This window comes from Trichosurus vulpecula, chromosome 1 (genome assembly GCF_011100635.1).
Source record: "Trichosurus vulpecula isolate mTriVul1 chromosome 1, mTriVul1.pri, whole genome shotgun sequence".
NCBI classification, from domain to species: Eukaryota; Metazoa; Chordata; class Mammalia; order Diprotodontia; family Phalangeridae; genus Trichosurus; species Trichosurus vulpecula.
The window spans coordinates 510,303,170-510,329,913 of record NC_050573.1 but is presented as its reverse complement, the minus strand read 5'-3'; the positions used below and the strand labels follow the sequence as shown (position 1 = coordinate 510,329,913).

The 26,744-nt window shown below is 37.4% G+C and overlaps 1 protein-coding gene across 1 annotated transcript in view; it reads right to left on the bottom strand.

Moving 5' to 3' along the window:
* Positions 1-26,744, bottom strand: part of LOC118856468 (synuclein alpha interacting protein) — a 90,819-nt gene that overhangs the window by 13,811 nt on the left and 50,264 nt on the right. The window contains exons 4-6 of the mRNA XM_036766771.1: positions 25,054-25,167; positions 6,529-6,654; positions 5,016-5,185 (exon numbers count right to left, since the gene is read on the bottom strand). Coding sequence (XP_036622666.1) covers positions 5,016-5,185; positions 6,529-6,654; positions 25,054-25,167 — 410 coding nt within the window. The remainder of the gene's footprint in view (positions 1-5,015; positions 5,186-6,528; positions 6,655-25,053; positions 25,168-26,744) is intronic.

The window sequence follows — 26,744 nt, the reverse complement described above, 5'->3', positions numbered from 1 at the left end:
TGCTCATGGCCTTTCCACTTGTTGAATTCATGTTTTAAAGACTAACTCAAATGTCACATCTATAGGCAGCCATTCCCCTGGTCGGTAATGATCTTTTCTCCCTTGGTTCCTACATAGAACTCCGCACATCTCTCATATATTTATATAATTCTTATCTACATTTGTTATATTCCTCGACTAGACCATATACTTCTTGAGGGTAAACATTGTTTTACATGTACTCTGAAGCTACTTTCCTAACATTGGCAGGCTAGGTCTACATAGGGCGGCTACTATATTGCCTGTCAGTTTCTTGGGGACCCTGAGGTTCTGGGAGATTACAGATTTATATATATATATATGTATGTATATGTATATGTATATGTATACACACATACACATATATACATATATATGCATGTATATATATGTATATATACACATACATACATATACACACATATACATATATATAATATATCTATAGATATATAGGTAATATGTATTGTAGATTTTAAGCTGCCACTGGTGTGTTTCTCCCATTGATTATCAGTTGATATAAATTAGTCAGCCAGATTTAATTAGTTTTTAGAAACAGATATTCACTAAGGGGAGAATATGAAGAAGAAAGGACACAAAACATCCCTCCAAACTCTGTAAGATACTTTCCCATGGCAATATACCGAATCCAATGGTAAGTGGACTCTAAATTACACAGTACATGTGGCAAAGGGGTAACTCACTGATACTGGTTTCTGTATGTCCTTTTTTCTCCCTCTGTAGGGTATTCAGGAAGTTCTCCTTAGATATGTAGTCATTTTCTGATGTTTTATTGCTTTTTTAAAAACATATTCCCTATAAAAGGTAAGTTGGAGACCACTACTACCATTCCACGTACAGACAAGCACTTTAGACATTTTTTCCCCCTGAGTTAGCAAGGCTTTGCTGCTCACACTTAAATCTTGAAGTTACTTTTCTTCGGTATGTCTAGTTTGCCCTCAGCTCCTGATACAGATACTGTCCTTGCTTGCTGTCGTTCCAGGAACATTACTAGGACACTGCTGAGAAGTACAAACCATGCAGCCCTCTAACGTTCACAAGGTCTTCCTCTCATTAAGGATCGGTAGAGAGGTGACAGAGGATCTCTCTCTTTTCCCTGCTTCCCAGAAAATCTATCTCAGGGGCTTGGCTAGAATCTTTTCTATATTGCCAGATATTCCCATACTTGGAGGTTTTAAACAGGCTTTCTATTTTACATAACACCCACTTCATGTGAAGGAGTTTCTTCAGCCAATGTAAATATAGCTCCTGTGCCGAATCTCTCCATTCCCACCAGTGTATTTCTTTCAAAGACTTCTCAAATGTGGTCTAAATGACTTCGATTCAATTGTGATAGTTACTTTGGGGTGAGGGGGAGTGATTGATTCAGTAGGGACCTCTAGGTCTTGTTCACACCCAGCTGATGCCTCTGATTGATTTCATTGAGAAATCGATGATCCTTATTCTTACACTAGAACACAATAGATGCTTAATAACTGTTTTTGAACCGAAGTATTACCACCCCCATTTTAAAGATGAGAAGACAGGCTCAGAGAGGGCCCATGCATTATAATGGGAAGAGCCCTGGATTTGGAATCATCGAATCTGGATTCAAATTCCCTCTCTGTAAAATCAGGGGTTTGAACTAGATGATCCCTAAGGCTCTTTCTGGTATTAAATTTGTTTGTGTGTGACTTTCTGAAGGTCACACAATTAGTAAGTGATACCAGGGCATGAGCGCAAGCCTTCTGACTCAAATCTATCGCTTCTCTAAAACACAAGCACCTTCCCTGGGGAAGAAAGCTTTTTCTCACTTTCCTAGTGGCTAACTTTAGACTCTGTCTTTTTAGAAGCCACTTTTGCCTCTGTTCTAAAGCCAATTAACACTAATTACTGGTTACCCAAATCTAGTGCCATGAAAGCTAACCTAATAAACACAACCCCATAGCAATGCTATTATTCTCCGGAGGTAGTGAGTCTGAGTCTGTCCCAGTAATGAAGGATTAAGAAGAGTATGAGCTTGTTCTCATTTTCTCTTATTCATTCTGCCAAGCCCATCTGCTGCTGGAGCAGACCAAAGGTGAAAACCTAATTGGTTACAGAAAGGACAGAAGGTCAGAGAAAGCATGAGAGGATTATGCTTTCTCTTCGCATCCTTTCTCTGTTCCTGAGTGGTGATAGACAAGAGGCCTGCTAGGGAAAATGTGTAATGAGTGAGTGATGGAGGGAGTTTCAGATCTGCTTTCAAAGGGTATATTTGGTAGTTCTTGGGAGCTTGTGACTTTCTGAAAAAAAATAGTCAGAAATAATTGTGTTGAGTAGTAACATGGCATCTAAAGACATTGGCTAAACCTTAGAAAGGAATGACAGTGTTTACTCACTTTTCCCATCTGAAAAAGAGAATTTAAAAAGGACTAATGTAGTTAATTACAAATGGACAAAAGACAAATCTTGGCAGAAAAAAGTACTGTGCTTATGCATCAAGTTTTTGTCAAAATGGAAAGATATCATTTCAAACTATCACTTCCATTCATTTTTAATTCTTGTTCCCCACAATCTGTGCCCCTACTCTGACAAATCTAGTCTTTAAGGACTCATGGCAACTCAGACACTTCATGACATATATATTTGGTAGTTTTTTTCTCTAGTATGCGCCCTACTGTGCTTCCAAAAATAACTCAACTCTGTCTATATACAACTATTCCCAAGCCCACGCTGATATCCCTCTTCTTTTCCTCCCTCTACCCTTTTTATCTGAACCACTTTGTGCTAGATTCAGTTTCCTCACAGAGTCAAATTTCCTTACAAAGTAATTATTTTAAGTTTAATTTTCCCTGTAAACTGCTAGGGATTATAATAAGAGAATACTGCTTATCCATTGCCTTGTATGATATATTGCCCATTGAAAGCCTGCTATGTACCAAGCTGAACTTGGTCCACTTAATCCTATCTCAAAATTGAGATTCCCCATGCTCCTTAGGGATCATGATCCTAATCCTTTCACAGTATTAAAACCTACTCTGTGAACAAGAGGTCACTGGCCTAACCCCAAACTAATTTATGAGTTGTATTTCTTAAATAGGCTTACTTGAATGGGGGATGGGCATCTAGTAAAAAAATAATAGCCACAAAGGTCCTTTCCTTTGTCTCTAGCCCCTTACCCTTGTTTGGACTTCCATCAATTCCTTTTATAGGGAAAGTAGGAATCCTACCTCTCCCCTGACCCCCCTCCCTATTCACCCCCACATGCAAGGTTATTTATTAGGTCTATGGGAACTAAAGAAAAGAGATAGCCAACTACAGCACTCATACAACAGATCAAGGAAAAACAAGGCCACAGGGACTGAAGTTATGCCCATTAAGCTCAACGCTTTAAGTCATTTCAGGTTTCCCAAACCTGACTGTAGTATACTGTAATAAAACTATTCATCTAGAGAAGGCCCTGGGGTCAGCCTAGAGCCTCTACTATTGATTTATCATAACATTGGCTACATTCACTTAAATACTTTTATTAAGCTGTTCTCACCAACAAGATCTGAGGGGAATTGAAGTACTGCATCACATTAGTGTGCATATATATTTTAGCCGAGGGCTATCGACAAAAGCTTGTAACTGAGTTGCTGAACTTGGGCCGTTTGCCAAAAAATAAAAGTTTAAGACAGCATCCTGAATTCTTTAGTAGGTGATTTCTATGCATCATGTACTCTGAGGATCAGTCTAAAGGAGACACTAAAGAGAAATTGCTGTCATTCTAAAACTTATTTTTCTTCCCCGTTTCACCAAAGAAAAGGGATGAATTCTTTTATGTATTTTGGTGGACTTATGCATGGAATTCTAAAAACCACAATCAATAGTTCATTGTTCTATCCTGATTCAACTCCTATTTATCTCAGCATTCCTTTCTGGTTTTCTCTGAGAGTTTCTAGTCTTTCTTCTACTTCCCAAGTGTGAATATCCCAATGTTCTGTCCCTGTCCCTAACTGGATACTTTCATTCTTGATGATATCTAGCTACTCTCATAGATTCAATTATCACTGCTATCCACATGACTCCCAGAGTCTCTCATTTTCCAGTTCTAAAAGACTATATTCAGTCCTGAATTAATATTTAATTAATTAACTCAATTAATATTAAGTTGGGCAAACTCTCTTTGTATTTGTGTACATATTAGATTATCCAGTTTACCTAGTTAAAATTAGCTTAGTCAAATAGTAATTGCTAAATTTGTATTTTTTCTCTCCTTTGAACTTGTTACATGTAAAATTACTCATTTGAAGAAGAATGATGACTGAACTTGGAAAAGATCTTTGATTTGTGGTACAAAGAACTGATAAGTCCTAGAAAGTTGTCTGAGGCCCATAGAGGTTAAGTGACCCATTTTCCAAAGGTTACTCAGCTATTTTGAAACCAATTCTCACTGATTTCAAACAGAACATTCTCTCCACTATACAACTGCTTTAAAATGATTATGCATTTAAACTTACCCAGTCACTATAAGAGAGAGACTAATGAATGAAGAGAATGGAAAATTTGTGTTCCGGTTAGTCTTGTAACCTCACCAGAATAGTTTGGTGGTCTATGTTACAAAGTTGTTTCCCCACATTCTTAAAGGTTTGAACATGGGGAATGAATTGGGCAATGAAGGCAGTACATGAGCCTGAGTAAGACGTGGTATTGCAGAAAGTGAACTTAACTTGGACTCAGTGGAACTTGGTAGGTCACCGATTTTTTTTTTTGGCCTCAGCTTCCATCTTTAAAAAATTGCAGAGAAAATGCTGAGCAGCATTGGTAAGGTGACTTTCCTAACCAGGTTGCTTGTCTGTGTAAGTAAAATCACAGGTCTAGTCCCCATCCCTTAATATAAAATCATACAAAAATGAAATAGATCCTAGAAATTAGCCATATGACCCACAAGAAGAAAAAGCACTTCAATAACTCTTTGGATTAGCAATTCAAGGTGATCATTTTTTTCCTACTGAAAAGAAACCAAAACTCACTCCTTCAGTTGCTTGGTTAACTTTACAACCTGAGACGCTAGAGACATGCACGTCTCTACCACCACTAGGTAACGGGAACACATGGTATGCCCATGCCGCTCAGCACTTTGGGAGGGTTTCTCTCCTGCATGATTCTGCATCGTGACATTTGCTCCATATTCAACCAAAGTCTGCCAAAAAAATTCAGAGAAATTTATTTGGAAAAGTATTGTCAAAACTCTCTTGTTGTCATCACCATAATTGTCCTCCACTAACATCTGTTAACAACCACCAACATCTGACATTAGGTGGGGCATTGTCCTAGTTCAGGACCCCTGAATGTGTTGTAATTTTTCTATCTGCCAAACACAACTTCTGGTCTCTTAACTCTTAGAGTGCTAAAAATCAAAGCTCATCAAGGGAGAATATTTTCTCTCTCAATTTTATGATCATCCACTATGCAAAGGTGAACCCAACACTTGCCCCTTACCCACCTCAAAGAGTGTGGAAAGAAGGAGCAATGGTGACCATAATTCCATACTGATTCTGACCTCAGAATTTTTTATTCTAGCACTTTCTCCCCTTTGTCTGCTTTCTTGGTCATCTCTTTTTCTTTTTGCCATTTTGCTTGTCCCTGCCCTCTTTTTCTCTCTTACAATCTAGAAACCACCTCTTCTCAGATTCTTCTATTAGTGCTATTTTTCATAACTTGAGGGCTAGTTATTAAACAGTCCAAGAAGAGAAATTGTTTCTCTTTAGTGGGGATTAATTTTAAATTTACTAGAGGTAAAAGACCACATCTAGTAGGCAATACTGATTTATTTCCTTTGAATTTCATCTCAATATATATATTTTTAAAGACTATGGGAAGTATGCCTATAATTCTCTACAAGTTTTTGAAGGGTTGATGCAGTGTTTGGTTCTTTTCCAAGTCTACTCTCATTCATCCCTCACGTGCAGTCAATTGACACAGCATAATTAATTCTACATCCACTACCTCTCTTACATGCATCTGCTCCTCTCTATGTACATGACAACTCTAGTTTAAGCCTTCATCACCTCTAGCCTTAACTACTACAATAACTTCTGGTTTGGATCATATGTATCCCATCTCCCCTCCCTAATGTATCTTCCACCCAGTGAGGAGTTTGATAATCCTAAAGCACAAGTCTGACCACTTCATTCCTTGGATTATGAAACTTCAGTGGTTTCCTATTGCCTCTAGGAAAAATACAAACTTCTTTGGCAAACAATCCACAATCCATTATACATATATACACATAGTTCAATATAATTATATATAGATTACACTCATCATTACACATATATGAGCACATCATATGTGCAGATTTGAAGTGATTGGATCATATACTCTATTGTCTTCTGTCACATTTGCTAGGAATGTTAATTTAATCCACATATTGTCCCCTCATTCTTATGTTAACTATTTGCTTCTTATTCTCAACACTGATTTTCATTATTTGATAGATTTCTCTCTCCCTCCAAGAAACCCTGAAGTGAGAACCTGGCCTACCTGTATACATCCTAGGTACCCATGCTGTGATGTTACATGAACTGCACTGTTACCATCTTGGTCAACTTCATCCAAAGAGATCCCTTGTTCTTGCATAAACTGAAGAAGCCAGAGAAGGATTTTTTCCTACAAAATAACAAGTCACATGGAAATTAGTAAGATCACATGTAAAGAAAATAAGCAGAAATAATGAAAAGGAAAAACAAAAGTCCATGTAGAGAAACTTAGAAACAAACAAGTTTTGTGTCACAAAAGAATATTCTGATGAGGTTGGAATTGCAAATTGATAAACATTTGTTGAAGAGAGTTAAAGAGTCCTGTATCCCTGTTTGAATAAGTAAGAAAATTTAGAAAAAAATCCAAGTTAAAACCTGAGAAGGAACTTCAGTGCTAGAGGAGATCTCAGAATTTATCTTGTTGAATCCTCTTATTTTACAGATGAAGAAACAAACAGAAGCCTCCAAAAGTAAGACAATATGCCCAAAGTTACATAGTTCCTAGTAGGAAAGCTAGCTTAAAATTTAGGGTTCCTGGTTCCTAGTTCTTTGTTTTCCAACTACTCCAAAAAAGCCTTAAGAATTTTCTGAGAATGTTACAAAACTTGTGAAAAATAGCAAATTCTATTTTGATGAGTGTCATTTATATTTACACTTGAAATCCACCTCCATTTCTTTCCACTGTTAAGAGGAACACTAGAAAGAGTAGGACCAGAATGTCTTGGAGAAACAGGTTATGTAAGAAATCACTAGGGATAACAAATTGGAATCCCTTGTGATTTCATTAGACTGAATGTCAGTGTTATTTTAAGGGTTATTTTTACTTTTAAAAAATTTCCATTACAAAGTAGGGTAAACCAAAGCTGTGAACATCAGCCTCCACAGGCAAGATGGTAAGAATGCTTTGCTATAACCCATTTCTGTGGTATTTCTATGTTATATTTGGCTCCCAGAAAAAGTAGGGGAATGAGAGTATATTACATTGGTTTAAAATAGAAAAATTAAATATAAAGTTTAAATAAATATAAAAGGGGTAAGAACAACAGTCCACATTTGAATGGGTGGAGTTTGACATTTTAAAAGATTGTGCATTTGAAACAACCTTGAACTTCTTTTTATTTTTGGGTTCTTCTCCTTCTACACCCTCCCCCCCATTATTTGTTCTTACTGGTCATGAACTTTTATACTTTTCTGGATTAAATTTGTCTTCACCTTCAGAACATGCCAACTAATCTGCTAAAGGAATGTTGGATGAAAATAGCAAACTCCTTTAAAGTCATTTATGCAGGGGAATGGGTCAGTGTTTGAAAAGGGGCAAAACATCAAAAATGGACTGAACATTTTTGCACTGGAGTTTTTCCAAATGAGCAAGTGGGAAGTGAGGTCCCCTACAGAGAAAGAAAATTATAATGACTTCCACAGTACCGAAAACCCGCTATGAATGTACATAAGGAGAGTTAAGTGTTGGTAAGCCAAAAAAGGCACAGAAAATGCTGCTGCCCTACTGAGACCCTACAGAGGCCATGTGAAGGTGAGGCATAAGGGATGAGAGATTGGGGTTTCAAGAAGGGTTAGAGAAGGAATCATAAGGTTAAACCTCCTTTCTTCAGTGGAAAGGCAGAAATAATTGATTTTGGTTTGGACCAGGTGATAGCTAACAAACATGCTTGGGGAGATAACTTTTCCTAGCATATCTTTATGTGATGGCTTCCTTTTCTTCTTTTTTGGAAATACTTTGGTTTGACAGCCAGTATTTATATGCTGTGATCAGTAGCTTCTGGAAAGTAAGAATCACAGCATCTTTGAACTGAAATGAACTCAGAAATCATCAGATTCACCCCAAATCTAAGCAGGACTCTCCACTACAGCATCTCTATCCTCAACATCACTAACATGTATATAGTGCTTTAAGGTTTGCAAAGTGCTTTATGTATATTGTAATTTAATCTGCACAAGAGAATGAGGTGAATGCTATTATTATCTGCTTAAGTCATAATTCATAGTCTATTTATGCATCCCATTCCATTTTTGGACATAGGGTTTACATCTAATTTTTAGGAAGCATTTCATTATACTGAACTGAATCTTGCCTTCTTATAGTTCCACTCCCATCTCTCCACCCTCCCTATTTCATCTCAGTTTTGGCCTCTAGAAACAGAAGAGGTCGAGGTTGAATGCTTCTTTTTTTTAAATTTATTTATTTATTTTTAGTTTTCAACATTCACTTCCCTAAGTTTTAAATTTTTCTCCACCTCCCTCTCCTGCCCCCTCCCCAAGATGGTATGCAATCCTATATAGGCTCTTCATATACATTCTTATTAAACATATTTTCATATTAGTCATGTTGTATAGTTGAATGCTTCTTTCACATGAATTCCTTCAAATAAATACTTGAAGGCAGTTATCATATCTCTCCTAAGTCTTCTCTTCTCCAGGCTAAGGATATCACATTCTTTCAACCTATCTCTTCCCCTCATTTTTGTTGCCTTCTTTTGGACATTGAGCTCATCAAGCCCTGGCATCTAAAGATTCTGGGCACAGAACTGAACAGGATACTTCAGATGGGGTTTTACAAGGGCAAAGTGCAAAAGCATCAGAATCCTGGCTCTGTCACTTACTACCTCAGAGATGCTAAACAAGCTATTGTCTTCTTTGGACCTCAGTTTCCTCATCTTTAAAATGAGGCGTGCTGGACTAGAAAATTCAGGGCTTGTTAAACTTTTCCTGCTTGATATTCCTTCAGCACTTTTATTCAGGCTATTTAAAAATTTTTTTTCAACATTCTCTTCCATAAGTTTTGAATTTTCTCCCCCTCTCCAAGTCAGCATGCAATCCGATACAAGCACTCTATATACACTCCTATTAAACATATTTTCTTTTTTTTTTGAGGGGAGAAGGCCCAAGATCACACAGCTAGTACATGTGTCAAGTGTCTGAGTCCGGATTTGAACTCAGGTCCTCCTGGCTCCAAGGCCAGTGCTCTGCTCACTGTGCCATCTAGCTGCCCCCAATTAAACATATTTTCACATTAGTCATGTTGTATAGAAGAATTAGAATGGATAGGAGTAACCACAAGAAAGAAAAACATAAAACAAAACAAAACAAAAAAAAACCCAGTATGTTTCGATCTGCATTTGGACTCCATGTTTCTTTTTCTGGATGTGGATGGCATTTTCTGTCATGAATCTTTTGGAATTGTTTTAGGTGCTTGCATTGCTGAGAAGAGCTAAGTCTATCAAAGTCAGTCATCACACACTGTGGCTGTTGTTGTGTACAATGTTCTCCTAGTTCTGCTCACTTCACTCTGCATCAGTTCATATAAATCTCTCCAGGTTTTTCTGAAGTCTGCCTATTCATCATTTCTTATAGCACAATAGTATTCCATTACATTCATATACCACACCTTCTTCAGCCATTCCCCAATTGATAAGCATCCCCTCAACTTCCAGTTCTTGGCCACCACAAAAAGAACTGCTATAAATATTTTTGTACATGTAGGTCCTTTTCCCATTTTTATGATCTCTTTGTAATACAGCCCTTTAAGTGGTATTGCTGGGTCAAAGGGTATGCACATTTTTATAGCCCTTTGGGCTAGTTCCAAATTGCTCTCCAGAATGGTTGGATTAGATCACAACTCCACCAACAAAGAATTAGTATTCCAATTTTCCCACATCTTCTCCAACATTTATCATTTTCCTGTTTTGTCATGTTAGCCAATATGATAGGTGTGATGTGGTACCTCAGAGTTGTTTTGATTTGCATTTCTCTAATCAATAGTGATTTAGAGCATTTTTTCATATGACTATAGAAAGCTTTAATTTCTTCCTCTGAAAACTGCTTTTTCATATCCTTTGACAATTTATCAACTGGTGAATGACTTGTATTCTTGTAAATTTGACTCAGTTCTCTATATATTTTAGAAATGAGGCCTTTATCAGGGAGTTGTAAAAATTCTTTCCCAGTTTTCTGCTTCCCTCCTAATCTTAGCTGCATTAGCTGTGTTTGTGAAAAAACTTTTCAATTTAATGTAATAAAAATTATTCATTTTGCATTTCATAATGTTCTCTATCTCTTGTTTGGTCATAAATTCCTCCATTCTCCCTAACTCTGACAGATAAATTATTCCTTGCTCCCCTAATTTGTTTATAGTATTAACATTTATACCTGAATTGTGTACCCATTTGGACGCTTTTGGTATACGGTGTCAGACTTTGGCCTATGCCCAGTTTATGCCATACTGTTTTCCAGTTTTCCCTGCAGTTTTTGTCAAATAGTGAGTTCTTATCCCAGACGCTGGGGTCTTTGGGTTTATTAAACAGTAGATTACTACAGTCATTGACTACTGTGTCTTGTGTACCTAACCTATTCCACTGATCTATCCCTCTATTTCTTAGCCAGAACCAAGTAGTTTTGATGACTGCTGTTCCCTTCAGCACTTCTTAAACTGGGAGTTTAAGAAGAGCTGGTAGAAGACTCTAAGGTCCCTTTCAGCTATTGATCTGTAATACTACAGTCTTCCTTGTTCCAAGATTACCTTAACTATTTTGGATGCCTTCTCATTGTGCTGATTCAAACTAAAACCCCAAGAACAATTTCACATATATTGTTTTCTAACTATCATTTTACTGTAATTAATTTTGAAAACTCAAGTGCAAGGATTTATACTTATACTAGAGTAACGCAACATAACAAACAGTTTCCTGTACCTTTTGGGTAAGTAGCAATGTTATGAAGGATAGAGAGAAGGGCTGAACCTGTGGTAAGGAACCTCCTCAGCATTTTTCATCAGCATTTTTTTTTGCAACTTAAGAGTTGCCTCAAAGCACTCATCACCTCACACCTAGACAACTGCAATAGTCTGCTGCTTGGTTAGCTTGTCTCTTCCCACTCCAATTAATCCTTCAGTTCAGCCACCAAAGTGATTTTCCTAAAGCACAGATCAGACAGTGTCACCTCCCTAACTCAATAAACTCCAGCGGCTCCCTGTTGGCTACAGTTCAAATATAAATTGCTCTATTTGGCATTCAGAGCCCTTTATAACCTAGCCTCCTCCTGCCTTTCCATTCTTTTTACACATTACTCCCTAACAAGTACTCTTTGATCTAGTGACAATGGTCTCCTGAGTGTTCCATGAACAAGACACTTCATCTCGTGTCTCTGTGGATTTTCTTTGGCTGTCTCCCAGGCCTGGAAGGTTCTGCCACCTCATCTCTCTCTACTGGCTTCCTTTAAATTTCCACTAAAATCTCATCTTCAACAGGAAACCATTCCCAACCCTTCTTAATTCCAGTGCTTCCCTTCCTTCAATTACTGTCTGTTTTTTTCTGTGTGGCTGAGGGGAGTGCTGTGGAGTGCTTAGAAGCTTGGTCAGGCATCCAAGACACCAAGGTCATCCACCACGTCCTGGGATATTGCAAGCTGTCTTGACTTTTGTCTTGCCACTGAACTTCGATGACTCGGGAAGGGAGAATGAGGCTGACGACTTTGTGCAACTCAGCCTCACTTAAATCCAGTTCATGCACAAGTCAAGACGTCACCCATGGTGTTGTTGGACCTCTTCAAAAATGAAGGACAAACAAGAATGTTTCCTATGTGTAGCTTATTTGTAGATATTTGGCCACTTGGTTTCTTTGAACTCCCCTAAGGGCAAAGAGTGTCTTTTGCCTCTTTTTGAAAGCTTTGCACCTAACACAGTGCTTGCCACATAATAAGCATTTAATAAATGTTTATTGACTCATTGACTTGCTTGCCTAGGATGATACAGTCAGTATGTGTCAGACAGGCAGGACAGAAACCCTGGCCTAGAGGCCAGCTCTCTATCCACCATATCATGTTGCCTCTAGTGATAAAAAAAATTAGTGTTAAATAGTTTCAAGTGGAATAAAAAGAACCTTTAGAAACTTTATTTATCCTTTAGCTAGCCCAACGTTTGACACAGATTCAGTGGGTTAATAAGTATGTGTGCAAAGAATGAAATTGCCAAGTAATGATAATAACACTTGCATAGCTCTTACTATGTGCCAGGCAGTATGCTAAGAGCTTTACAATTATTTTCTATTTTATCTTCACAACATTGAGAGATGGGTGCTATTCCTATTCTCATTTTGCAGATGAGGAAACTGAGGCACACTAGGGTTCAGTGACTTGCCCGAGGTCAAATAGCTAGTAATGTTTTGGTTTGAACTTAGGTCTTCCTGACTCCAGTACCAGTGTTTTACCCACTATCCACTGACAAGTGAGAGACTACAAATGATGAAGGGTGGGCTACCCAAGATGATTAAAATATAACTTGAGTCCTCCTGATCAATTGGTTGTCCCCTTATGTTAAATCACAGATTCACTGAGGTAGAAGGGCCCTTAGAGATCATACTTTCACAGGATCTCATTTCTGCCACTTAATGAGCTGTGTGATGCTCTGTAAGTCATTTCACTTCTCTGAATTTTCATTTTTTTCATCCAGAAAAAGAAGATAATGCTGTGAGGAAGGTACTGAAAGAACTGGTAGAAATGATTATGGAATCATTGTAAGTAACAGTTGAAAGATCATGGAAAACAGGAAAGGCACCGCAAAGTCTGAGAAGGGCAAATGTCCTGATTTTCAAAAAAGACAGTAGAACAGAGCCTGCAAATTATAATAATAAGCCCATTTGGGGAAGGAACTTACCAAAGGAGTAGCTTGCTTATGTGAGGCTTGCTTGTAGGAAGACTTTCATACCATTTGGTACTAAACTAATGAGGCACTGAGTCACGAGGGTTGTGATGCCTCTGGCTCTGAGAAATGTATATATATTCTGAGGTTGGTATTTTGCTTTGAGGGTTTGCTTATGAGAAGGACCTTTTGATTCCTTGGACAGGACTCTGAGTAGCCATTTGTTCAGAGCACCCCCATTCCCACCCCCGCTACTCAGATGTAGTGGTGCTCCCCCTATCCAGTGATATACATAGGTGGTTGTATTACTTTGATCAGACAGCTGGAGCCCTGTCTGTTAGTCTTCATGATAATTTCTCTGCTTGCATTTTCTCTACTTGTATTTTCTCTGCTTGTATTTTCTGTTTGTATTTTCTCCACATTCAGGGTGCTGACCTTTCCCCTGAACTAGTGAATGTAATTAAAGTAAGACTGTTGACCCCTTAAAAGTTGCTTTCCTTTAAGAAAAGCAGAGCCTGTGGTAGCAGGCCATCCTGAGTGTGCCAGGGTGCTTGCTGTTACAGGATCCCCAACAATGTTTTCAAATACATGAGGGGCTATCATGTGGAGTGGGTATTAGGCTTGTTCTGCTTGCCTCTAGAGGCCAGAACCTGGAGTGATGAAGACAGGTTTGTCTTCAGGCACATTTTGTCTTGAAATCAAGAAAAAGTTTTAGAACTGTCCCAAAGTGAAATGGGCTACCTCCAGGGCTTGATGGGTAACCTCTCTGGAGCTCTTTCAGGCAGAGGTTGGATGATCATTTGTCAGGGATGTTATAGTGGGGATTCTCTTCATGTATAGGTTAGATTAGATGACCATTAAATTCCGTACTAACTCTTGAATTCTGCAACTCTGACTTTATCTTTTATCAAGCCAAGGAACTAAACTCTCATGCATTATCTTTTGGAACTCAACCATTTCCCATCTCTGTCAGGTGATTATTAAGGTAGATGAACAAATCATTTTGCCACTATCATTTATGTTTAATGTAGATTTTTGAGTCCCCATCTAGGATCAGAGTGGATGTGTCTCTTCCACATTTTTAAAGCTCATTTGAAAAATTTGCTGTTTTTTTTTATAAATGGAGTAAGGAAACAGTATATTACCATTTATAATAAATGTAAGTTTTTTATATGCTATGGGTATATCTAATGATATAGGCTGTACCAGCTAGATGTTTATTGAAAATGCCTAGCTAGGGGCAGCGAGGTGGCACCATGAGTAGAGCACCAGCCCTAGAGTCAGGAGGACCTGAGTTCAAATCTGGCCTCAGACACTTGACATACTTACTAGCTATGTGACCTTGGGCAAGTCACTTAACCCCAATTGCCCTGCCCTCCCCCCCTCCAAAAAAAAAGAAAATGCCTGGCTGACCCATTCATAAGGTCTACTAATAATTGTTACTTATGATCTAATAATCCCAAATAGAAATGGTTACCAGTCAGAAAGCTTTAGAATTCCTCCAGGCTTGGTAAAAAAGCAAAAAAGAAAAAACCTTAAGAACTGGCTTCATGTTTAATATGTGCAAATGTTGAGTAAGTCAGGGTCCCTGACAGGAATTGTAACAGTGTGAATTTTAAACTCTATGGGCACTCAAGAAAGTTATTTTGTTAACAGGTACAAACAACTAAGAAAAGAAAAAGAGTTCAGTTCAAATTATTAGAGTTGATGAAAGAATTACAAATGATGCTCTATTTAAATCAGTGTAATAATTGTTCTTCCTTCCTAAGTAGCTTAGCCTCTACATATAAGTGAAGATTGATCAATGAATTCATTAGTTAAGGCTTTACTTACATTGTCAATGCTAGTTATTTGTTTATTTGAACTAAACTCTCATGCTTATTAGTACCTGCCAGTAAAAGATAATGCCCTTGAGTTTCACAAATCCAAGTGAATTATGTGTTTCCTGTTGGTGGAAATGGTTGAAGTGAAGATATAAGGAAGGCCCTGCTTAAATGAAGATATGATGGCTGTTCAAAAGAACTAAAAAGAGTAACCTAATTGATAAGCTGCTGATTGCTTATCCCTGTTTCTAGATATTAGCTGAATTTATACATTATATTTATTTAAATCCTGAACTTATAAATAGCAGACCAGCTATTTGGATTATCTCATAACCTTTGTGCAGGACCTCAGACTCAACAGCTTATTAGAAATAATGATTTAGCTGTACTGCAATTGAACCATGAAGCGTAAAACGGAAGGAGCTGAAGGAATTATTTTCCTTATTTAAAAAATAATAATGATGACTGTTCTTATTATTTTAATGTGAACCTTAAACCATTATATGAGTGATAGATATAGAGTGATAGTCTGTTATTATTATTATTACTATTAGCATTCATATAATATTTTAATGTTTGTATTTTATCTTCACAACAACATAGGTGCTATTATTATCCCCATTTTGCTGATGAAGAAACTGAGGCAGACAGAGGTTAAGTGACTTGTCCAAGGTCACACAGATAGGAAGTGTCTGATGCCTGATTTAAACTCAGGTTTTCCTGACTCCAGGCATAGCTCCAAGTATATGGAAAAGAAAAGATGCAGAAGTAAAAGAGAGGTATGTAATGTACAATACAGAAGTGTGTGTGTGTGTGTGTGTATGTGTGTGTGTGTGTGTGTAGGGGTCAAACTGGCTGATTCTTCCACGTACCTGCCATGCCTTCATAAATACCACAATGATGTTAGCCTGAGCAGAGCATAAGGCTATCAAGTAGAAAGCTGAGATAATTATGTTGAGAAACTGACTAACATTATGAAGTCAAAGCCAGAGTAATTAACACTTATGCAATACTAGCGCTACTGTATAATTTTGGCATAGTAAAGTGTACAGCAACAGTTATAGAATATGTCCCTCCCCCCTGCCAAAACACCCAAAACCACAATATAATTTTAATTAAGTGGAAGGCTTATCTTCCCAAGGTAGCTATGGAAAGATTAATAACTTCTCATCAAAAAGGAGGAAGAGGACGGATAGATATTTTTAGAGCAAATGATAAACAGGTTAAGAATTTACATATATATGTTTTAACAAACAACCCTCACTTCACAGAGCAATAACAGAGGTTTAAATTAGGTATTTGCTTCTGGATTCACTGAATGTAACTAAAAGTAGTTTATCTCTAAATAGAATGGCTAAGACTCAAGAGTAGAATCATAAGACTCCACGGACATCCATATAAACTACACCAACAATATGTTGACAAAGAAGTGTAGAACAAATGGCTGAATCATACAGACTTGTTTATAGCAATGGAAAAGTTTACAATGATGATTCAGGATTGCAGAAATTACAGAAGAGTTATTCTTCTAGAACTTGCACTTATCAATCAGTGCAAATTATAGAATGAAGTGGTGGATATTGTGCAACATAACTGCAGGTTCCAAAAATATAGAATCTAATGGATACCTAGAGAGACACAATTAGGCACCTAGAGTTATACACCAGAAGCTCACTATCCTTTCTAAATGAACAGATGAGAAATCCCCATATTACAAATCTTCCCATCCCCCAAAATATACTTCAGAACTTAGCAAATGAAATGTATTGGAATTGTAGCATCATTAGAGGCACAGTGACTGTCTTCCCAAAACTGCCCAGACATAACTCATCCTAAAAATTTTAAGAATAATGTTCAATTACCAAACTGAGTACTCATAAATACATGGAATAAAAAGCCTTTCAAAATATAGAGACCCACCAGAAGAAATTAAAACAGTGTGGGAAGAGGACAAAACCTTTGTCATTCCTGTTGTCCTATCTGCTCCTGGGACTGTGCTGAAGATGCTTTTAGTGAATAACTACAGAAGATGGGCTTTCATGCAATACACTTATTCAGCCACAAAGAGTGATCATTTTAATTTATTTGCGCAATAATATTCAGAAAATTTAATCTAAATTAATATTAGTAGTAACTTGTCTTTAGATGGTTTTTGAGCATCATCAGAAAAGATAAGAATGAGATGTTACTGTTGATAATAATAATAACTCACATTTACATAGCATTTTAAGAGTTACAAAGCACTACATATACACACATATATACATATATGTATGTGTATGTGTGTTATACATGTATTTAAATCTATATGTATTATGTATTTTTATATATACATACATACACACATATATTCTCTCGTTTGATCTTTGCCTCAATCCTGTGAGGAGGATGCTATTGTCTTCATTTTACAGATATGGAAACTGAGGCTCAGAGGGGTTAAGTGACTTACTATCTATGTGACCCTGGATAGGCAATTTCATCTTTCTGGGCCCCAGTTTCCTCTTCTTCAAAATGGGGAGCGAGAGTTGGGTCTGATGATTTCTAAGGTCCCTTCAAGCTCTAAATCTATGATCCTATGACTGACCTGGAGTCACATAGCCAGTAAGGGTTTAAAGTGGGATTTGAACCTAGGACTTCTAAACTTTAAGCCTGGCAATCTAGACACTATAGCATGATGCCATGTATCTATATTTGCATGAATATATGTATATAATGTTAGATACATATACATACAAATATATGTATATATACATACAAAAAGATCATGTATATATTAAAGAAGTGGTACTATAAATGGCAATAAAACAATATTATACAGACCCCATCAGCCCACATAAATACCAGTTCTTCTGTTACTATCCTTTGATATGTAACTGCAAAAAACCAGTTTCCCCCTCATTCCCTGGATCATGGGAATCACACTCAACTGCCATGTCAGCTTATGGAACCACATAACTTTGTGAATAAGATTCCTGAAAAACTAGTTCTTGAAGACTGAAGTGCTCATACATTAATCAAAAGATGATTCTTACTCTGGCTTTATATGTAAGATAAACATGGACAGCATTAATGATTCATGCCTGAAATGTGACCATGAAACAGTACAAAGAAAGGTTTTCTTTTCTGTAAGCTATTCAAAAAAATTCATGACCCACTTATGAACAAATCCCTCACATCCCTATCACTTCATATGATTAGCAGGAAGGGGTACTGAGTTTTTCCTTTATTGAAATGCTCTCCATCAGGAGAGCATAGTAGAGTAGGAAAAAAAAATAAACAAAGGAGACTCAGATTAAAAAAATCTGGTTGTGGGGGCAGCTGGGTGGTGCAGTGAGTAGAGCACTGGCCCTCGAGTCAGGAGGACCTGAGTTCAAATCTGGCCTCAGACACTTGACACTCTTACTAGCTGTGTCACTTTGGGCAAGTCACTTAACCCCAACTGCCCTTCCTCCCCACCTCCAAAAACAATTAAATTAAATAAAAAAATCTGGTTTCAATATCGGATCTGATACTTACTAGAGAAGACTATGGCCTAGCTTCTGTGTTCCGGTTTCTTCATCCATGAAATGGGGTCAATAATATTTACACTATTTTCCTCAAAAGTTTGTTGTAAGCAAAGGGTTTATAAAGTACTATGGAAACATGAATGATCATTTTTGATATTAAAGCAAAATGGCAAAAGAAAAATTGCTTTTTAGTAAAATCATTAATCCTGTGATATAAATCATGTTTATTTAGTGAGGGGCACAATGGGTAGAAAACTGGGCCTGGAGTCAGGATAAAATCTGGGCTTGTACATTTACCAGCTGGGTGATCTTAGCAAGTCATCTAACCTCTATCTTAGTTTCCTCAATTATAAAATGGGGATAACAATAAAATGGAAATAGGATTATTGTAGATCAAATGAGATATTTGTAAAGGGGTTTAAGCACAGTACTTGTCACATAGAAAGCATTTAATAAATGCTTGTTTCATTTCTTCCTTATAGTAAATATGTTTGATAACAAATATTTCTGAGTTAGATTTTGTGGAATAGTAAGAGAAAATGGAAGATACGTTTTTCTACTAAATTTATCAAAATCTTCCCTCCAAGAGCTATTTAGGTTAGTAAATATTATCCTTAAATTTTTTTTTCTCTTCTTCTTATTTACTTATTTAATATTTTTAGTTTTCATCATTGATTTTCACAAGAGTTTGAATTACAAATTTTCTCCCCATTTCTACCCTCCCCCCACTCCAAGATGGGATATATTCTGATTGCCCCGTTCCCCAGTCAGCCCTCCCTTCTGTCACCCCCCCCCCCATCCCCTTATCCCTTGCATTCTTGTAGGGTAAGATAGATTTCCATGCCCCATTGCCTGTATATCTTATTTCCTAGTTGCATGCAAAAACTTTTTTTTTGAACATCTTCTTTTAAAACTTTGAGTTCCAAATTCTCTCCCTTTTCCCTCCCCATCCCCCCTTCCTAAAAAGGCAAGGAATTCAACATAGGCCACATGTGTATCATTATGCAAAACGCTTCCACAATACTCATGTTGTGAAAGACTAACTATATTTTGCTCCTTCCTATCCCTCTTTATTCAATTTTCTCCCTTAATCCTGTCCATTTTTGAAAGTATTTGCTTTTGATTACCTCCTCCCCCTATCTGCCCTCCCTTCTATCGTCCCCCCTTTTTTATCTCCTTCCTTCTTCTTTCCTGTGGGGTAAAATATCCAATTGGGTGTGTATGTTATTCCCCCCTCAGGTCAAATCTGATGAGAACAAGATTCACTCATTCCCCCTCACCTGCCCCCTCTTCCCTTCCTATAGAACTGGTTTTTCTTGCCACTTTTATGTGAGATAATTTACCCCATTCTATCTCTCCCTTTCTCCCTCTTTCAATATATTCCTCTCATCCCTTAATTTCATTGATTTTTTTAAGATATCTTCCCTTCATATTCAACTCACCCTGTGCCCTCTGTGTCTCTATATATGTATATTCCCTTCAGCTACCCTAATACTGAGGTCTCATGAATTATACACATCATCTTTCCATGTAGGAATGTAAACATAACAGTTCAACTTTAGTAAGTCCCTTATGATTTCTCTTTCTTGTTTACCTTTTCATACTTCTCTTGCTTCTTATGTCTGAAAGTTAAATTTTCTATTCAGCTCTGGTCTTTTCACTGAGAAAGCTTGAAAGTCCCCTATTCTATTGAAAATCCATATTTTGCCTTGGAGCATGATACTCAGTTTTTCTGGGTAGGTGATTCTTGGTTTTAATACTAGCTCCATTGACCTCCAGAATATCAAATTCCAAGCCCTTTGACCCCTTAACGTAGAAGCTGCTAGATCTTGTGTTATCCTGACTGTGTTTCCACAATACTCAAATTGTTTCTTTCCGGCTGCTTGCAGTATTTTCTCCTTGATCTGGGAGCTCTGGAATTTGGCAACAATATTTCTAGGAGTTTTCTTTTTGGGATCTTTGTCAGGAGGCGATCGGTGGATTCTTTCAATTTCTATTTTACCCTCTGGCTCTAGAATATCAGGGCAGTTATCCTTGATAATTTCTTGAAAGATGATATCTAGGCTCTTTTTTTGATCATGGCTTTCAGGTAGTCCAGTGATTTTTAAATCATCTCTCCTGGATCTATTTTCCAGGTCAGTGGTTTTTCCAATGAGATATTTCACATTGTCTTCCATTTTTTCATTCCTTTGGTTCTGTTTTATAATATCTTGATTTCTCATAAAGTCACTAGCTTCCACTTGCTCCAATCTAATTTTTAAGGTAGTATTTTCTTCAGTGGTCTTTTGGACCTCCTTTTCCATTTGGGTAATTCTGCCTTTCAAGGCATTCTTCTCCTCATTGGCTTTTTGGAGCTCTTTTGCCATTTGAGTTAGTCTGTTTTTTAAGGTGTTATTTTCTTCAGTATTTTTTGGGTCTCCTTTAGCAAGTCATTGACTTGTTTTTCATGGTTTTCTCGCATCATTCTCATTTCTGTTCCCAATTTTTCCTCTACTTCTCTGACTTGCTTTTCCAAATCCTTTTTGAGCTCTTCCATGGCCTGAGAGCAGTTCATGTTTTTTTGGAGGCTTTTGATATAAGCCCTTTGACTTTGTTGACTTCTTCTGGCTGTATGTTTTGGTCTTCCTCATCAGCAAAGAAAGATTGCAAAGTCTGAGTCTGAATCTGAGTCCGTTTTCACTGCCTGGCCATGTTCCCAGCCAAGTACTTGACCCTTGAGTTTTTTGTCGGGGTATGACAGTCTTGTAGAGTAGAGAGTACTTTGTTCCAAGCTTGAGGGGATGTGCTGTTGTTTTCAGAGCTATTTCTACGCAGCAAGCTCTGCCACACCAGCGCTCCTCCTCCCCCAAGAACTGCCAACCAGGACCGGACTCAGATCTTCAGCAGGCTCTGCACTCCCGCTCTGATCTGCCGCTTAATTCCTCCCACCATGTGGGCCTGGGGCTGGAAGCCACTGCAGCTGTATTTCTGTAGCTACACCACCTCTGCTGGCCCCGGGGCAGTGGCTGAACAATTGACTCTTTTCACTCTTTCCCCGCAGTTTTTCCCACTGACCGTCTCTGTTGTCTTTGGTGTTTGTGGGTTGAAAAGTCTGGTAACTGCCGCAGCTCACTGATTCAGTTCAACCTGACTCCTGGGTCTGATTGGTCCGGGAGTGGCCCACGCTGGGCTCTGCTCCACTCTGCTCCCAGCTCCGTGCGATAGACCTTACCCAGCGACTATCCAGGCTGTCCTGGGCTGGAGCCCTGCTTCCCTCCACTATTCTGTGAGTTCTGCAGTTCTAGAATTTGTTCAGAGCCATTTTTTATAGTTGTTTGGAGGGTCCGGGGGGAGAGCCCTAGAGAATTCCCTGCTTTCCAGCCACCATCTTGGCTCCATCCCCCCAAAATTTTTTAATTCACAAGCAAGCCATTAGTTTGTCCACTTTCCCAATGAAGATTTTTAAGGACAATGTGGAAGGAGATATTTTAACAGCAGGAAGAAGGTCACAGAATGGTAAAATCAGGGAATTTAGAGATTATCCAACCAAGATCTCTTATTTTACAGATTAAAAAAAGACAGGCCCAGGGAGCTGATGTGACTTTCTAAAGATCACAGTTAATTAGTAGCAGAGCAAGGATCCAGGTATCTTGGGTCTCAGTTCATTGTGTTTTTGTACTCTCCCTGCCATGCTGCAAAGAGAATGAGCATGAAGCCTGCATAAACTTAAGCTGTTTAATGAGTAACAGAATGATTCATCAGTCAGTGTACTTAATTGACTAAAGTGGCTTTTGTCCCAATTGTTTGGTCAACCAAGCATCTCAAGGGACACAGATAATGTAGAGTGGGAAAAACTGGCAAAGAGCACAACCTACTCGTTCCTTGAAGGCCCTGAGAAGATTCTGCTTTCTCTTCCCTTTTGGCTAGTTCCACTCTGCACAACCAGGCTATGAAGTAATTGCATCCTCTGAGACATCATTTGTCAAGATGAGGAAAATCAGTAGCCGTCACCCAGAAGATGACTCATAGCAGATCATGAAAAACTACTAGCTACCCCATGTTTAACGACCATGGAGTCTTTAAAGTTAGTTTTTATAAAGATACAAATCAGGTCTCGTCAGTTCTTTAAGAATGTATATGACAGGCAGAGGACAAGCAAAATTAATGAAGAAAGGAATTTTCCCTTTACCATCTCTTATAGAAGTATTTATTGAAAAAAAAAAACATCAGAAGGAGCTCATTGAAATGCCTATTGTAGGAAGAACTTGCCTGTGTTGAATCCATTAGAAAACTGCCCAAGAATAGTCTTTGTGAAAATATTTTCCTTGCTCTCTTTCCAGTATCAGCATTTCCACAAGTTATCTGGTGCATAAGTGGTTTGTGCTTAGTTAGACTGGTTGAAAAGAATTCACCAATGTAATGGACATTCTTATTTTTCCTGTCATATTTTTTTCATGGTAATGACCCCCCCCCAAATATTTATGTGCTCTGTTCCAGGTTGTAACTTATGGTGTAGGGGTCCTTAATGTTCTTGAGTTCAAATGAGATAATTTGTAAAGTGCTTAGCACAATGCTTAGAACATACTAGGAGCTTAATAAGTGCTCACTCCCTTCCCTTTCCTCTGAAGTAACAACCTGAAAACTGATATAGTCTGAAGCAAAAACAAAACAAAAATAACCTCTTCAACTAGCCTTTTAATTTCAGTATTTTCCCAAATCGAGCCAAAGATATTTCACCATTACTCAAATAGGTCTCAAAAAAGTAGTTTCTTTCCATTGCTTCCCAATAGCTTCAAAATAATTAGAAACAATGTTCATTATTCACACTGAACATGACCTACAGAAGTCACATCCATGAGATGAAGAATGCCAAATGCCTCTTTACTTACTGTACTTAAGAGTCTCAAAATAGTTATGGGCTTTCTTCCCTTTTCTCATGTAAGCCTTAGCCAAAATCTCTCCAAAGTTGTGTATAATTTTCAGTTAGTATTTATGTAGACAAAGTGAAATGGAAAATTGAAACATTTACCTCTGCTATTCACACTAAGAACAAACAACTACTATAAAAAGGGCAATATCACATATTCTAAAATGTATGCTAGGATTACTGATGTTCAATGATCAATCTCTTCAGATCATAAAGCATTGTGGATTTAAGGATGGAATAGACCTTAGAGGGGATCTAGTCCAGCTCTCTCTGAGACCCAGAGAAGTTATAGGATTCACTCCACACCACATAGTTAATAAACAGAAGAGGCAGGATTTACACCCGGATCTTTTGACTTCAAATCCAGTACTTTTACCACTAGGCAGATAAAATGATGTAATGGACCTGGAATCAGGAAGACCTGAGTTTGAATCATGCCTGCCTCAGAAACTTATCAGCTCTGGGATCCTGGGCAAGTCACTTCATCTTTCTCAGTCTCATTATCTTGATTTGCAAAATGAGGATAATAATATCACCCACCTCATAGGATAGATGAAGATCAGGTGAGAATATACAAACTACTTGGCTTAAAGTACTAAATAAATGCTAGCTATTACTAACAATTATAAATGATAGCAACTATCATCACCATGATCATCATCCCAGATCTCTTCTGTCAGCTCAATCTATCACTGCTTCTACAGCTTAATGTAAATTAGCTAACATGGTTACTCTTTCACATGCCGAGGACAGTGGGCTTCTGCAAATTTCTAGTTCTTCTTCTTCTTCCTTCCTTCCTTCCTTCCTTCCTTTCTTTCTTTCATTAACTCAGTAAGTTTGCTCACTGAACCAGTGAAGTCTGCAAGGTAACCCAAACAGAAACCAAATAAAATATAAAAGGCTCTTCATGGTATTTTTTTTACATAAAATTGGACATTTTTCTTGACCTTTGTGGATCACAGCAAATAAATGCCTCAGACCATTGTGGTAAAAGAAAATAGACTCAGCAGAAAGAACCACCAGTGAACCAGAAAGAATCTCCACTGGAAAATAATGAGGTGGCACAGTTAAACTTGAGTATAATGACTTTTTTTCCAGTTCAAATATACATATTTAATATGAGATTTCTATGCTCAGAAATGTTAATCTGTTAGAGACAACACCACAATGTATTCTTATGGGGTATGGTCATGAAGTCAGAAAAGATAGGATTTCACATATAAAAAGCATACTTTTTTTTCTTTTTTTGCCATAAACACATATGCTTAAATCTATTCAAATGAATTGTTGCTTTGGGATGCTCAGCATTCTATAGTTCCATTTTTCCCTGGCTAGCTTAAATGTACCGCTCTCAAAAGAAAGTAATGAGTTTCATCACTAGACTCAGAATGGCAATATGGGCAACAGGTCTGCTATTGGCTTCATAAGTCTCCAAAGAAGAAAACTCATGTCACTCATGGTCTTAAATAGACATACACTTGCTTATCTGCAGAAAAGCAAGTTTTCATTATAGTTAGACCAATACATTTCACATTCAAGAAGATAACCTATAAGAAAATAAACATGCATTTTGAGTGAAAGTTTTTTTTAAAGGTTTATTACTTTAAATAAAAAAAAGGATGATAACTTATAATAACCAGCCTACCTGACCATAGCAGCCTGCATAGTGAATGAGACTTGGGAAATCCTTTGAACAACTTAATTCTGCAATAGCTTCGGTTTCGCTCACCATCCATCGTACACACTCAAGCTGGCCATTCTAAATGGTGAAAAAGGAAGATTAGAAATTAGAGTGGTTTTTAATCTGAAAAACTTTTCAAAAATGGTAAACTTAGTTCTGTAAGAAATCATTTGTGAACAATGGCTTTTGCATGTGGCCTAGTTTATTTACAAGACTGTTAAGTTTGCTTCATGGTCTTGGTCATATTTCATAGCATTCAGAGCCAGAAAAGACATTAAAGAACAGACAATCCAAACCTCTCACTATAGATTAGTTAACTAAGGTCAGAGAGGCAAAGACTCTTGCTAAAAATCACTCATGTAATAAGTGGCAGAATGAGGATTTATACCGAGATCCTCTGATGCCAAAACCAGGGTTCTTGCCACTACAACACAGGTGTAGGTAAATATGTGAATGGGACTGTGCTAGGATCTCTTGCTCCAATGTTTATTCTAATCTTTGGCTGTACAACTTCCACTGAAATGATACTCCCTCAAACACTTAAAATTTTATGAGCTATTTCTATCACAGATCAGCTGTAGCTGTAACTTACAGTTACAGCATGGAAATAAAATATTTCATTATCATTTCCTTGACAAATATATTTCATTAAGTGCCTATTTTATGGTTCTAGAGTTGCCAAACTCTAGAACTTACATTGTTATTAAGTATTTAGGAATTCTTCAGAATAGCAAGTGCTGCTACGAAAAGAAGATAATGGAGACCAAAGTGTGTGTGTGTGTGTGTGTGTGTGTGTGTGTGTGTGTGATGGGGGGACATATTATATGTATGCATATATACACATGTACATTTGTATAATATGCAATATATACATGAGCATAGAAATATTGTATATATGCATGTATGTGTATATATAAACAGATATGCATATGAATACACACTATATATTTACATATATATAACATATACGTACACATTATATAATACATACATATACATAAACACATGATACCTTTCCCTCCACCCTAATTCCTTTTCAGAGTATGGATATGTTGCTGTTAAAATATTTTCCTGATAGGGATATTAAGGACTCTGAAACAACAAATCATAAAAGAGGTCTTCTTTCAGTCTTTTAGTTAGGGATTGTTCATAAATGAGGAAACAACATTTTCTAACAATCTCAATATTTATATTCACTTTAATAATTATTTATATCAAAGTTCATATCTACTCTTATAACTACTCAATGAATTCAACCAGGGAAATGTATTACTTTGTTTTACATATTAGTGGAACTGTATTAGCAAGGCAATAAACATAACATCAATAATAATTGTGAATAACGCCTTTGTAATTCTGTATCGCAAAATATGAGAGACTCTCCATATAGAAGGTAGAAGAAGTAGAACATTTATTCAGACACCAGAGAACCAAATCCCATAACCAATAAGACCAGCCTATCTCCCAAAACCAATAAGCCCACTTTATCATAACAGCAAGGAACTTAAAATACAATATCAAGCATGGAGCCATCCCATAACCTTCCAGCCTCTGCTGGGGCCTTGCCACCAGCAATCACTCACAGAACAGCATACTCTCTCTCTCAGCTCTAACTACTCTCCCTGAGCATTTCCTATGACACACTTTCCTTTTCC